Genomic DNA, 15531 nt, shown 5'->3' with positions numbered 1-15531 from the left:
ACCAGTGAGAGTCACAAGAATGGGCGGGTCGTGCTAACAGACCACGATGGGTGGGAGCAGTAGATGAGAAACAGTTGTGGATGAGGTGAGAGTTGATTGATAAGGGGACGAGTATATCGACAAACCCTATCCTAACAAACCGTGAGGGATCTTAGCATTTAGTCGGTGTTTACTTACTGCGCGTTACACCGCTGGCGTTTAGGGCGACAATGAAGGTGTTCTATCTCTGGTGGTGCTCAGGGCTTCCTTTCTCGTGTTGGTAGCTTCCTCTCGGTTTTCACTACCGTCGGTCATGCAAGTCCTGGGCGGAGACTGTCACACTCAGGTATAGAAGGATGCCTTATTGCTGTTTCCGTAACCATTCTGTTTTACCAGTCAGGGTTGTTAGCCCTGAGATGAACCCACGAACCTGGTGGACCACTCTGGCCTCTACCCTTTGACCTGCCCGGCATGGGTAACCCTACCAAGAGCCAAAGCATAAAGGCCTGACTCCAGCCAACGTAGCTCTGCGGGTCTTTGAGGCACGCAAGCCTCCAAACCCAACGACGAGGTTGCAGTCCTCTTGGAGGACATCCGTGTTTGAACAGTACATAATATTTAAAGATATTAGCTTTATTTGTCACGTGTGCATCAAAGCATAAAATGTATTGTTCTGCGTCAACGGCCAACACAGTCCGGGGATGTGCTGGGGGCAGCCCGCACGCGTCACCACACTAACGATGCCCACAACTCACTAACCCTAACCCGTGTTGGAAGCAGAGCACCCAGACTATAGGAGAACAGGCAAACCTCCTTATAGACAAAGGTTAGAGTCGAGCCCGACCTTACCGCTGGTGCTGTAAGGCGTTACGGCGACCGTTATCGCAACTGGTGCTGTGCATCAAACCTCAAGCTTTGCTCTGTGAGTGGCTTGTGGATTTGTGAAACAACGCCTGTGTGACAGTCGTCCTCAGAGCTTGCCACGCTAATGTGTCAGATTGATTTTGCTCAGTAAAGCTCCCGGGAGTCTTGCAAAGGAGAAATATAAGGGAATCCCTCAGTGTGCAGAAATGCCTCACCAGGACCCCTGACAGTTGAACTTTGCAACTCTTCAGTTGGTGGATGGGGTCGTACAGGGTGGCTGAATAGCTTGGATGTCAGTGGCTTTGAGCTGTGTATCTGTGGCTCTTGAAATGTGTAAAAGGCAATCTGTATAGCCCTTATCCTTTCATATATCTGCAACCCATTCCTGGTATTTTTAGTCATTTTAAAAGTTGGTTTTGCAGGCCAGTGTATGGCATGATTTTCCCACGCTCGGTCTAAATGAGACTCGGTACGACTGTTCCTGTTGTTGTACATCACCAGATGCTTCTGAGCCTAGCGTCACGTTCAGATTCGCGCTGAATGTAAATTTAACCTTGGCTAAAAATGATTTGTCATTACATTCTGTCCTCTTCGTCATAGAGCAGGGATGGTGCATTGTGTTCATTACAACCTTTCATCCCGTCTACACCACCTTCCCCCAATTCTTCCTAGTTTCACACTTGCCCCTCATTCAGTACACTCATCCCATGTCATGACGCACGTTGTCCTTGAGGTGTGAGTGGTCTTTAGCCCCTGCCCCTTGCCCCTCAGTGAGGGGAAACACTGGCACCCTTCCCTCCCACCGTGTCCTGGGACTAACTGAGCTCCTTTCTTGATGGGACGGGTTCCCAGTGCTCCTGTGCCCCAGCATAGTTGGACGGCAAAGCCCGCCGCGTGTCGGTGCTGTGATACAAGGGAGTCCATGACACGTCAGGGCCAAAAGTCAGCACGGCATCAGGGTAGTATGGTAGCGTGGTGGTTAGCCTAATGCTTAGTTCCCCAGCCTGGACTAATGATCAGGATTGTAAGTTTGATTCCCTGTGGCCAAAGGGAATGTATATTCAGTAGATTAAACATATAGAATTTTTTTAAACCATCTTTGTGACAGTAAGGTGATTGAGTCTGAACTGTCCCGGTTATCTTTCCTTTGTTCCAAAGGAACCCTGTAAAGGGGCAGCTCATCAGCGCCTCCTACAGGTAGTACCGGCAGTGATGGTAAATTGGTTTATTGTTGCCGCACGTACCCAGGTACAGTGCAAGAACTTGTCTTGTGTACCATCAGAGTCATGTTTATCATCAGTGACATGTCGTGAAATTTGTGGCAGCAGTACGGTGCAATGCATCAAAAAGTTACAATAAGAAAAATATAAAATAAACAAGCAGTGTGGCAGGGTAACCTAGTGGTTAGCACGATGCTTAACAGGCAACCTGCATTCAGCTCCCGTCACTGCCTGTAAGGAGTTTGTACATTCTCCCTGTGACCGCATGGGTTTCCTCCCGCAGTCCAAAGATGTGCCGGTTGGTAGGTTAATTGCTCATTGTAAGTTGTCCTGTGATTAGGCCAGGGTTAAAATTGAGCGGTTGCTGGGCAACACAACTCAAGGGCCTGTTCTGCGGTGTATCTCAAAAATGATTTAAAAATAGGTTAGCGTTCATAGGTTCAGGGTCTGTTCGGAAATCTGATGGCGGAAGGGAAGAAGCAGTTCCTCAAACTTTGGGCATCTTCAGGCTCCTGTACCTCCTCTCTGATGGTAGTAATAAGAGGGCCTATCCTGGGTGGTGGTGGTGGTGGAGGGCCTTAATAATGGATGGCGCCTTTTTGAGGCATTGCTCATTGAAGATGTCCTCGCTGCTGGGGTGGCTAGTGCCCATGATGGAGCCAGCTGAGATCAATGCACATAGATCATTTCGTTGAATCGGTTTATTGGTGTCTCACGTACTGAGGTTCAAGCTTGTCTTGGATACTGTCCCCACAGATCAATTCGTTACGTCAGTGCATTGAGGTGGTACAAGGTAAAACAGTAACAGAATGCAGAATGAAGTGTTACAAAGTGGAGTGCAGGTAGACAATGAGGGGCAGAGCAGAGGCGAGGAGTCCATTTTATCACACGAAGAGTCTCTCTTAAAGCCGATGCTCATCTTGGGCAGAAGCCTCCGTAGTACCCAGGACATCTTCAAGGAGCAATGCCTCAATAAGGTGACATCCATCACTAAGGACCCCATCACTCAGGACATGCCCTCTCCTCATTGCTACCATCAGAAAGGAGGTACAAAAGCCCAAAGGCACACACTCAACGATTCAGAAGCTGCTTCGTCCTTCTACGATCCGATTTCTGAATGGACATTGAACCCATGAACACTATCTTCCTACTTTTTATTTCTGTTTTTGTACCAAGTATTTGATTTAACTAGTATATATCTTTACTGTAATTAAGTTTTTTTCTAATGTATTGCACTGCTGGAAAGTCAGTAAATTTCTGGACATGCGCTGGTGCTATTAATTCTGATTCTGACGGGGTTAGACGTCCTTGAGCCTCGTGGTAGGTGCTTTCAGGCTTTTGTACCTTCTGCCTGATTTGGGAGTGGTCCTGCTTCTTTACTGATGCGGCAAGAACTAAAGGCAGAGTTGATGGAGGGGGAGTCAGTCCTGATGAAGGGTCTCGGCCTGAAACCGTTCACTCTTTTTCCATCGCTGCTGCCTGGCCTGCTGAGCTCCTCCAGCAGTTTGCGTGTGTGGCTTTAATTTCCAGCGTCTCTGGTTGGCCACTGGAGGGGCGGCTGGTCTCTGTGCCGTGGGCACAGTTCAGCACAACCCTCTTCAGTTTCTCCTAGTCTTGGGCAGACAGGTTTCCATACCAAGCCATGATGCATCTGGGTGGAATGTTCCCTCTTGTGCATTACACACAACTTCCCGCGGGGGGGGGGGGCTGAAATTATTAACATTAATCATATTATGGAAATCCAAAAGGTAGCTGCTGAAACTTTTGAATGAACAACAACATGCATTTGGAAATGTGAAACAGTGCCTTATTTCGTCGGTTTAACCAGGCTCGGGAGGCTTTGTCAATGGCAGACGTGTTACATTGGGAATTCCTTGCTTGAAGGGTTGGCAGAATTGAGGCTGGTTTGCAAAGCAGGTAGCTCGGGGGTCAGAACTATTAATGGAGTACTCTTTGTGGTCACATCAGGTTGGGGGCAAGGGTGTAGGAGTGTGTCGATGAAAATTTAAAAAAAAAAACACTAGATCAGGGGTTCCCAATTTTTTTTATGCCATGGACCAATACCATTAAACGAGGGGTCCATTGATCCCTGGTTGGGAACCCCTATATAGGTGCTGCAAATCTAAAATAAAAATTAAATGCTGGAAATACTCAAACAACAGGAATTCTGCAGATGCTGGAAATTCAAGCAACACACATCAAAGTTGCTGGTGAATGCAGCAGGCCAGGCAGCATCTGTAGGAAGAGGTGCAGTCGACGTTTCAGGCCGAGACCCTTCGTCAGGACTAACTGAAGGAAGAGTGAGTAAGGGATTTGAAAGTTGGAGGGGGAGGGGGAGATCCAAAATGATGGGAGAAGACAGGAGGGGGAGGGATGGAGCCAAGAGCTGGACAGGTGATAGGCAAAAGGGGATATGAGAGGATCATGGGACAGGAGGTCCGGGAAGAAAGACGGTGGGGGGGGAACCCAGAGGATGGGCAAGAGGTATATTCAGAGGGACAGAGGGAGAAAAAGGAGAGTGAGAGAAAGAATGTGTGCATAAAAATAAGTAACAGATGGGGTACGAGGGGGAGGTGGGGCCTTAGCGGAAGTTAGAGAAGTCGATGTTCATGCCATCAGGTTGGAGGCTACCCAGACGGAATATAAGGTGTTGTTCCTCCAACCTGTGTGTGGCTTCATCTTTACAGTAGATTCCCATTCTGACATGTCTATCCACGGCCTCCTCTACTGTAAAGATGAAGCCACACTCAGGTTGGAGGAACAACACCTTATATTCTGTCTGGGTAGCCTCCAACCTGATGGCATGAACATCGACTTCTCTAACTTCCGCTAGGCCCCACCTCCCCCTCGTACCCCATCCGTTATTTATTTATATACACACATTCTTTCTGTCTCTTTCTCCCTCTGTCCCTCTGAATATACCTCTTGCCCATCCTCTGGGTCCCCCCCACCTTGTCTTTCTTCCCGGACCTCCTGTCCCATGATCCTCTCGTATCCCTTTTGCCTATCACCTGTCCAGCTCTTGGCTCCATCCCTCCCCCTCCTGTCTTCTCCTATCATTTTGGATCTCCCCCACCCCCTCCCACTTTAAAATCTCTTACTAGCTCTTCCTTCAGTTAGTCCTGACGAAGGGTCTGGGCCTGAAACGTCGACTGTACCTCTTCCTAGAGATGCTGCCTGGCCTGCTGCGTTCACCAGCAACTTTGATGTGTGTTGCTGGAAATACTCAGCAGGTTGGGCAGCATCTGTGGGATGAAAAATAGAAACCTTAGTCAATATTTCAGGTCAAAGTGGAGAAAAAAAAATTAGCCATGGTGGAGCAGACTCAATGGGCTGAATGGCCTAATTTAGCTCCTGTATTTCAAGACAAAGGCTTGGAGTGGGGGTGAAAAATAAATCGGCCATGATCGAATGGTGGAGTAGACTCAATAGGCTAGATGGACTAATTTTGCTCCTATGTCTTGTGGTTAGAACTAGGAAGGGGTTCAAAAACTGAAGGGAAGGTTGGAGATGGTGGCAGGGGGGGTGGGTTTGATGTCTCTTGAAAGGGTAGCATCAGGAAAAAGCTGTAAGCGAGGTTAGGGTGAGAACATGGACAACAGAATGCAGGAGTTGTGAAATGCAGAGCAGGGAGATGTGCCTGGCCGCTCAGGCTGAGCATCCGCTCCACTCCTAGAGAGGGGAAAAAATAGTGCCGTGTAGAGGGAGGGGTAAATAAAACAGCAAACAAGACTGAACCACTATCACTGCTGGATGACTGGTACAGACAGAACTCTCCTGTTAGCTGAAGCTTAGACTTCAGTGTTAAATCCAGAAAGCAATGGCATGACCAGATGGCAGGTGAGAGGCTCTTCCTTGAGTTTGCCATGAAGACCACAGAGAGGATGGGAGAGGGATGGGGAATTAAGGTGGCAGCTACAGGGTGTGGGAGGAAACGGCGGCACGTGGGCAGAACGTGCAGACTCCAGGCAGGAAGCACCCGAGCTTGGGATCAAACCCAGGCCCCAGAGTATTTGAGGAGCCCCACTGTGGCAGGTGAGCATTGCACAGTATCAGTTGTAGCAGATTAGGCATTAAAGTTCAAGGTAAACTTTATTATCAGACTACGTACATGTCACCACATACAACCCTGAGATTCTTTTTCTGCAGGCATACTTAGCAAATCTATAGAACAGTAACTACAAACATCAGGAGCTGCTAACTGTGTGCAAATACAGATATAAATAAATTGCAATAAAAAATGAGCATGAAATAACAATATAAGAGTCCTTAAATGAGTGTAGCTATCCCCTTTTGTTCAAGAGCGTGATGGTTGAGGGCTAGTACCTGGTGGTGCGAGTCCTGAGGATCCTGTACCTACCTGATGGCAGCAGTGAAAAGGAGCATGGCCTGGGTGGTGAGGATTTCTGATGGATGCTGATTTTCTATGCCAATATTTCATGTAGATGTGCTCAGTGGTTGGGAGGGCTTTACCCGTGATGTACTGGGATTTTCTACTCAACGGCACTGGTGTTCCATACCAGGCCCGCAGGCAGCCAGTCAGCACACTTTTCACCACACACCTATAGAAGTTTGCCAGGGTTTTCAATATCGTGCCAAACCTCCGCAGACTCCTGAGGAAGTAGAGGTGCTGCCGTGCTGTTTTCACAATTATATTCACAGGAAGACATTAGTTGAAGACGACCAAATCGTGTGCTGATATGATTATTCGCAAGAAGCTTTGAGACTTTGTTATAGCGGCCAGTAACAAGTATTTTTTTTTTTTGTTTGTTTGTTTTGTCTTCCTCAGGACTGGGAGATAGTTGTCCTTGGGAAACTGAAATGGGACCTGTCTGTGACAACTCCAAATGACTTCATTGAACATATCCTCGGGAAGCTGGCGTTTCTAGCGGACCACCTGGAACTTATCAAGAAACACACTCAAACGTTCATCGCCATGTGTGCCACAGGTATGGAGTTGTTGACCGCCTGCCTTTGCAGGGAAGGAGGAAGCTAAGTGTGAATGTAGAGATTAAGAGACCAGTTCTTTTAGAGTCAAGCCCGATGATAACCAAGTGTGCCGAGAGCAGGTAACCTGGTGATGAAAACCTTGGCTGCAGTGTTATTTGTTTATTTATTGAGATTCAACACGGAATAGGCCCTTGGAGCTGCGCCACTTAGCAAACCCCCAACTTAACCCCAGCCTAATCACGGGACAATTTACAATGACCAATTAACCGACCATCCGGTAAGTCTTTGGACTGTGGGAGCCACCCGGAGGAAACCCAGGCGTTCGCGGTTATAACGTACAAACCCCTTAGGGGCAGCGGCAGGAATTGAACCGGGGTCGCTGGTCCAGTAAAGCATCGTGCTTTACCGTGCCACCGCGCGGACGGGTAGATAGAGACGATGCGCAGTATAGAATTGTACATAAATTACTGCTTATGCTGTTTTAAGACAACGAAGGAGTAAAAAAAGTGCAAAAGCAAACTAGAATCGGAGACAAATCCATGATACGCAAGAAGAGGTCAAAAGAAAACACTTACTTACTGCAATACTATAGGCACAGATAAGTAGAATTCACAAGGAAGACAACATAAGCATAAATCATACATAATCCTTGCAAGAAAATCAATTAGAAGAAGAAAAAACAATTTTAGTGCACAGTGGTCGTAGTGTTGCTAAGGTGTAGTTTTAGGCTTGTGCTGGTGGGTTCAAGAACTGAATGGTTGAAGGAAGTAGCTGTTCCTGAACCTTTTGGTCTGGACTTTGAGGCTTTTTTTTTTACCTCCTGCCTGATCGTAGTAATGAGAAGAGAGGACGTCCTGTGTGGTCACGGTTCTCAGTGATGGACGCCAGCATTTCTGTGAAATTGTGTTTTTGATCATCTTTTAAAAAGTTTATTGAATAGGTGAATCAACTGTTGATCGCTGTAAGGTAAATCATCGTCATCAGCGTTATCTGGGGGCAAAGCAGGTGCTACACCTTGCCCAAGGGTGACCTGCAGGCTAGCAGAGGGAAGGAGTGCCTTTCACCTCCTCTGCTAGAGATGCCAGTGTGATCACGTTTGCTGTTGTGTGCTGGGGCAGCAGGCTGAGGGTAGCAGACACCAACAGAATCAACAGACTCATTCATAAGGCCAATGATGTTGTGGGGATGGAATTGGACTCTCTGACGGTGGTGTCTGAAATGAGGATGCTGTCCAAGTTGCATGCCATCTTGGACAGTGTCTCCCATCCACTACATAATGTACTGATTGGGCACAGGAGTACATTCAGCCAGAGACTCATTCCACCGAGATGCAGCACAGAGCGTCATAAGAAGTCATTCCTGCCTGTGGCCATCAAACTTTACAACTCCTCCCTTGGAGGGTCAGACACCCTGAGCCAATAGGCTGGTCCTGGACTTATTTCCTGGCATAATTTACATATTACTACTTAATTATTTATGGTTTTATTACTATTTAATTATTTATGGTGCAACTGTAACGAAAACCAATTTCTGCCGGGATCAATAAAGTATGACTGTGACTATGTATCTCCATCCTGCTCGAAGGTACAGCTCACCTGAAGTTGGGACTGATGATTACAGTCACAAAAAAAAATATGCAACCATGGACCCATTCACTCCACTGCCCAGCACGTACAATGGGTAACCAGGATTTGCTAGCTCAAGAGTTCCCAACCTTTCCTATGCCGTGGACCTTATCATTAACTGGGATCATTAACTGATCATTAACTATCATTCGGGTGAGTTATTCACGTGCACTCTTTGGGACTGTTTCAACAAAATCAGTCAGAATGTAAGCACAAAGGATTCTGCTTGTCTCGGCCCGAAGCCTCCATAGTTTACTTCCCCCCATGGACGCTGCCTGACATGTTGAGTTCCTCCAGTATTTTGCGCCTGTCAGTTAACACACACAGGCAATGGAGGAGCTCTGCAGGTTAGAGGATGGATGATGTGTAAATATGTCTCAACCAAAGGGGGTGTAAGGCACTCCTTCCCTCCACTAGCCTGCAGGTCACCCTTGGGCAAGATGTAGCACCAGCTTAGCTCCCCTGATCAGGGTCACTTGAAACCATGGGGGCAGATGGTGGATATCACAAGTCCTGGTTATGCGACCACTGACGCCAGGCAGACAGTCTCTGAAGAGTATCGATAATGGCTGGGGTCACCCATCTTGTAAAGGCACTGCCCAGAAGGTTACAGCAAACAACTTCTGCAGGCAAATTTGCCAAGAATAATCATGGTAATGGAAAGGCCATGATCGCCCACGTCATGCAACACAGTACATAATGAACAAAGAGCAGGTCAGGCAAGCATCTGTGCGGGTAATGGGCAGTCGATGGTTCATCAGGACTGGGGGGGTGGGGGAAAGATGGGAGATAGCCATTGTAAAGAGGTGGATGGAAGGGGTGGAGTGAGAACTGGTGGGTGATGTGTGTATCCAAGTGAGGGGTGGAGTGGTGATAATCACAATCAGTTTAATATCACTGGGATGTGTGAAGTTTATAGTTCTACAGTAGCAGTACATTGCAATACATTTTTTTTTAAAAACTACAAGTTACAATGAGAAATATGTATTAAAATTTTAAATTAAATAAGGGTGCATTGTCCATTCAGAGATCTGATGACAACAAGAAGACACAGCAGTGTCTGCACTTCCCAAGGAGATTGAGGAAAGTGAGGCCCCCCCCCGCCCCACCATCTTAACTGCATTTTATAGGAGCACCATTGAGAGTGTCCTGACAAGTTGTATCTCCATCTGGTACGGGAGCAGCCGAGCATCAGACCAGGAGTCTTTCCAAAGGACTGTGAGAACAGCCGAGAGGACCATGGGGGTCTCCCCACCATCGCGTACGCAGGGCCCTTAGTATTATCGAGGATCCCACCCAACCATCCAGCATCGTCTTTGATGTTCTACCATCAGACAGGAGACTCGGATGCATGAAAACAAAGGAGCGGTTTCCAGACAGTGTGAGCTTCTCTGTGATAAGCTGGTGGACATCAGCTGCTGAGGGTGTGATTAGTTTATCCTGGGGTTACTTCAGGCTTGGGGGTGCCAAAGTAGTGCAACTGCGTTACAGCGCTTGCGACCCTCGATTGGGGTTTGATTCCCTCCGCTGCTCTGTAAGGAGTTCGTACGTTCTCCCCTTAACTGTCTGGGTTCCCCCCAGGTGCTCTGGTTTCCTCCCACATTCCAGCGACGTATGGGTTACTGGTGGGGTTCACAACCTTTTTTATGCCACGGACCAATACCGTTAAGCAAGAGCTCCGTGGATCCCAGGTTGGGAACCTCCAGGAGTTGGGGGGGGTTGCGGGCCGCCTCCGCGCCCCTTGGCAACTGGGTTCGACACAAACAACTCCTTTTGCTGTACATTTTGATGTGCGTGTTGTCATCACTGTTGAAAAGAAAATCTTTACAGTTCTCGGGCGGGGGGGGGTTGAGGTGAAACGTACAGTGACCCTCTGTGTGGCCCTGTTTCAGATTTTAATTTTGCCATGTACCCGCCGTCAATGATCGCGACCGGGAGCATCGCTGCAGCGATCCGTGGCCTCGACATCACGTGCAGTGACCCCTCGGGGGAATCTGTGACGGAGCTGCTAGCCAAGATTACCTGTACCGAGCTGGTGAGTTCGCATGGAGGAGGAGGCTGAGGGGCAACTTGAGAGGTGTGTGCGATGAGGGGCATAGACAGACTGGACAAGCCGGCACCTTTTTAACCCCACGGTGCCAGTGGCTAATACCAGAGGACAATTGCTGACAGCTTTTAAGCAGAGCAGAAGGGAAGTGTAGAGGGGATGTCGGAGTTAAGTGTCTTACACCGCGAGTGGGAAATGCAAGGAAAACACTGCTGAGGGTGGCAGTAGATAGGCAGGTACATTCGGGACACTTACGAGACTCATAGAGGGCACGTGGATGAAAGAAAAAATGGAGGGCTAGGAGGCGTATATGAGAAAAGAGCTAGATTGATTGTGGAGTGGATGAAACATTGGCTGAAGGGTCTGCAATGTGTGGTATTATGTTTTGCTAAATTCACCTCAAATTCACTCCCCTCCGCCGTGGTCGCAGAGTATCCACCGGCCAGACTCGTTGCACTTAATAAACCGGGCACTTCCCAAATCTAGGGAGACGCAAGGGACTGCGGATGCTGGAATCTGGAGCCAAGCACCATCGTCTGGGGGAGCCCAGTGAGTCGGGCAGCATTTATTTGTTTATTTCTTACATCCAAGGGAGTAAAAATCTTTTTGTTGTGTCTCCATTGTAGTGTACAAGGAATAAGGAAGGGGAACACGGGAGGATATTGCCCGAACACTGGTTGCATACATAATTGTTTTGTATACATGCATGTACAGTCAAATACACAATCAGATCAATGTGTATTGATAAATCTGATGGCCTGGTGGAAGAAGCTGTCCCGGAGCCCGTTGGTCCTGGCTTTAATGCTGTGGTTCTGTTTACCGGATGGAAGCAGCTGAAACAGTTTGTGGTTGGGGTGGCTGGACTCTCTCATGATCCTCCAGGCCCTTTTTTACGCACCTGCTGCTGTAAATGTCCTGAATGGAGGAAAGTTCACATCTACAGCTGTCGGCGCCACTCTCTGCTGTGCCCTGCCATCGAGGGTAGTAAGGTTCCTGTACCGGGCAGTGACAGGATGCTCTCGATGGTGCCCCTGTAGGAAGCCCTGAGGATCTGGGGACTCGCACCAAACATCTTCAGCCATCTGAGGAGAAAGGGGCGCTGTTGTGCTTTTCCACCACATAGCCGGTATGTACAGTGCAGGTGTGATCCTCGGCGATGTGTATACCAAGAAACTTGAAACTATTCACCTTCTCAACTACAACCCCATTGATGTTAATAGGGGCTATCCTGCAATCCACGGTCAACTCCTTTTTGTGCATGCTGGTCTACGGGAGTCAAAAAGGAAATGTTTCCAAGTCAAACCCTTGCTTTGGGACTTTCAGACAGCAACCAAGAAGATCAGGGGCTCAGGCAAATGGGGCTGCCCTTCTAGTTCAGTGTTCCCTTGAAGGTGCACACAGTACACATCTTTTGCTGCTAGCGCGCACGGGAACTTAAACTGCACAAACAAAAGGTGCCACCCTCTCCCTCGGCAAGTTGAGTATATTTCATAATCGCACACAATCACATTTCCTTTTCGGTTTCTGATGCGGACACAGTGTTGACAGCGTGGAGTTTGTGATAATGTGTCTGGTTTGTTTATACTGTTTTTATTGGAAGAATTATTCGGTGCACGCATGTCGTTGTCGCTGGGCAAAATAAAATTGCACGGCACAAGATTCTTGCACACCAGTTAGAGGGAGGAACATTATTCCAGTTTTTCTCTGGAGTTGCAAACCACGCGGACTCAGTAATGCATTGCTGTTGCTTCACTCTTGCTGGGTTCAAATCCTGGAGAGACTTCCCTGACCGCATTGAAGGAGTCCATCGCCAGCAGGCAGCTCACCTGCACCTCTGAAGGGCTTTCAGCGAGGGGCAATAAATGCCGAGCTGGTCCCTGTCAAACCTGTAATCCCGCAGAGAGTGGGGTACCAGCAAGGTGCTGTGAAACAGCATCGTCTGCTCCTTGGAAGGTCATAGGTCAGAGCAGAATTAGGCCATTCAGCCCATTGAGCTTGCTGTACCATTCCATCATGGCTGATTTATTATCCCCCTCAACCCCATTCTCCTGACTTCTCTCCGTAACCTTTGACACCCTGACTAAGCAAGAATCTATCAACCTCTGCCTTAAATATGTCCGCTAGCTTGGCCTCCACAGCCGTCTCCAGCTGAAGAAATTCCTCCATGTCTGTTCCAGAGAAACGGTCTTGTATTCTGAGGCTGTGCCTTTGGTCCTAGACTTGCCCCATTACAGGAAAACTCCTCTCCACGTCCACTCTGGCTAGGCCTGTCAGTATTAATAGATTTCAATGCGATCGCTCCTCATTCTTCTCAACTGCACAGGCCCAGGACCATTGAGCACGCCTCATACGTTAACCCTTTCATTTTCGTGAGCCTCCTCCAGACCCTCTCCAATGTCAGCACATTCTTTTTTTTAAGGTAAGGGGCCCAGACCTGCTCTCAATACTCCACAAGTGCAGTCTGGCCAATGCCTTAGAAAGAACCGGTCACGCCGAGAGCAGGTTCTCAAACTCTGTGCAGCCGCCTCAGTGGAACTGCAGGCAGCTATCCAAGCCCACTGTGCAGTCAGGCGGGTTGTACGGGTACTTTGGACAAGGTTGGTCAATGAGCCTGAGTAGTGGTTTTTTTTTTGACAGCAGTGCTGTGAATTGCACAACGCACAGTGATCATGACTCATCTCAGGAGCTTCAGCCCGACTGCTGTATGCCTGACGGTAACCACCGAGAGGTTCTTTAGATGGATGTGTCAAAGAAGCTCATGCCCGTCAGCACTCTCGGAATATACAATCCGTGGCTGCTCCTGCTGACGATTATTTTGCCGGTTGCTAAACAGGATTGGGGAATACCTGACGTTACAGTAATTAGAAAAGGTGTATGGCTTTTAGATTAGATTATGAAGACACGCAGTCCTCTTTTATTGTCATTTAGTAATGCATGCATTAAGAAATGATACAATATTTCCTCCAGTGTGATACCACAAAAACACAGGACAGACCAAGACTGAAAAAAACTAACAAAACCACATAATTTTAACATATAGTTACAACAGTGCAACAATACCATAACTTGATGAAGAAGTCCATGAGCACAGTAAAAGTTCAAAGTCTCTCAAATGTCCCACATCTCACGCAGACGGGAGAAGGAAGAAAAACTCTCCCTGCCATACCCGACCACGGTCCGACTCTGAGTCATCCGAAAACTTGGAGCTCTGATCAGCTCTCCGACACCGAGTACTGAGCGCCATCTCTATCCAAACGATTCAACCTCCTTCTCGGTCCCCAACAGCAGGCAAAGCTGGGGATTTTGAGGCCTTCCCTCCGAAAGATTCCTGACCGTGCAGTAACGACAGCAGCGAATGGGTGTTTCAGAAATTTGTCCAGATGTTCCTCTATGCTTTCACATCCATTCTCCATCAAATCAGAATTGTCCACGGCCCCTATTTAAAGGATACAATATCATTTTTCACCGGAGGGCTGCGCACGCGCGGCGCGCTGCGCTCTCTCCTCCCGCCTAATCGCACTTGTTACCGAGATCCAAGATTGATAAACGTAATGCCGGGGGGTGGGGTGTGCTCAGCGGGTTAGGCAGCATCTCTAGAAAAGAGTAAACAGTCAACATTTCGGGCTGAGTCCCTCCTTCGGGACTGAGAGGGAATGGGGCGAGATGCCTGAATTAAAAGTTGGGGGGTGGGGGGAGGCGCTAGCTGGAAGGTGACGGGTGAAGCCAGGTGGGGGCTGGAAAAAGTGGAAGGGTTGGACATGAGAGGAGAGTGGATAATAGAAAGGGGAGGAGGAAGTAGTAGGCAGGTGAGAAGAAGTAAAAGGTCTGGGGGATGGGGGGGTTATTATTGTTCGCCGGGAGCAGACGTCAGTAGTCACACCATCAGGTTGGAGGCTATCCAGATGGAATATGAGGTGTTGCTCCTTCACCCTGAGGATGGCCTTGGCACGAGGACGACATGGTTCGATATTCCGGAAGGGGAATAGGAAAGATTCAAGACTGGACGTTCTTCACTACACGAGTGTTAAGGAGAACAGAATGATTGTTACTCCAGATCCGGTGCGGCATAAAAACACACAAGCATGAACACAGTTTAAAAACACTCACGTGTACAGAAAAGCAATTCTATAAAACACGTGCAATTATTTGAAATACATGGACTGATTGTACCGTATGAGCATGTGACACCAGGGAGTGTGCAGATGCTGGAAATAGAAACATAGAAAACCTACAGCACAATACAGGCCCTTCAGCCCTCAATGCTGTGCCGAACATCCAGTGTAACACGTACCAGGGTCCTGATGAAAGGTCTCAGCCTGAAAAGTTGACTGTTTTCATTTCTGTAGATGCTGCCTGACCCGAGTTCCTCCAGTATTTTGCGTGTGTTACATAAAGTGACTGTAGGCGATGTGTATGTTGTGGCGGGTGGGTTAATGGGCGAAGGTGTTGATTAGCCTGATGGCTTGCGGGAAAGTAACTGTTTTTGAGTCTGGTGGTCCTGTTGTGGATGATATGTAGCCTCCTCCTCGATGGGAGTAGGACACACAGTCTGAGTTGGAGCTGAGGAGCGATTCTTCCTGATACAGCCGGCCGTTCTCCAGCATTTTTCTGTATCTACGTCCTTGATGGCAGCTAGGCTGGCGCGGGTGACACGTTGGGCCGTTTGTACACGGAAACGTGCAGCGAAATGTGTCATTTGCATGAACAGCCAATGGGCCCAAGGAGGTGCTGGGGGCAGCCCGCAAGTGTCGACACACGTTCCAGCGTCTCCACGCTGCTCGGCAGAACACAAGCAACAAAAACAAGCCTGTTTCTCCCGCATGCACACACCATTCTCCGGCCCCAA

At 48.3% G+C, this 15531-nt stretch overlaps 1 protein-coding gene across 18 annotated transcripts in view; it reads left to right on the top strand.

Moving 5' to 3' along the window:
* The window catches only part of ccnd3 (cyclin D3), a 425735-nt gene that overhangs the window by 387082 nt on the left and 23122 nt on the right, over window positions 1–15531 (top strand). For all 18 annotated transcript variants that reach the window (XM_072278907.1, XM_072278911.1, XM_072278908.1 and 15 more), the window contains 2 exons: window positions 6853–7012; window positions 10531–10673. In XM_072278907.1, the coding sequence (XP_072135008.1) occupies window positions 6853–7012; window positions 10531–10673 (303 nt within the window). The remainder of the gene's footprint in view (window positions 1–6852; window positions 7013–10530; window positions 10674–15531) is intronic.

This window comes from Mobula birostris, chromosome 14 (genome assembly GCF_030028105.1).
Source record: "Mobula birostris isolate sMobBir1 chromosome 14, sMobBir1.hap1, whole genome shotgun sequence".
NCBI lineage: Eukaryota > Metazoa > Chordata > Chondrichthyes > Myliobatiformes > Myliobatidae > Mobula > Mobula birostris.
This window is presented reverse-complemented; position numbering and strand designations above follow the sequence as displayed.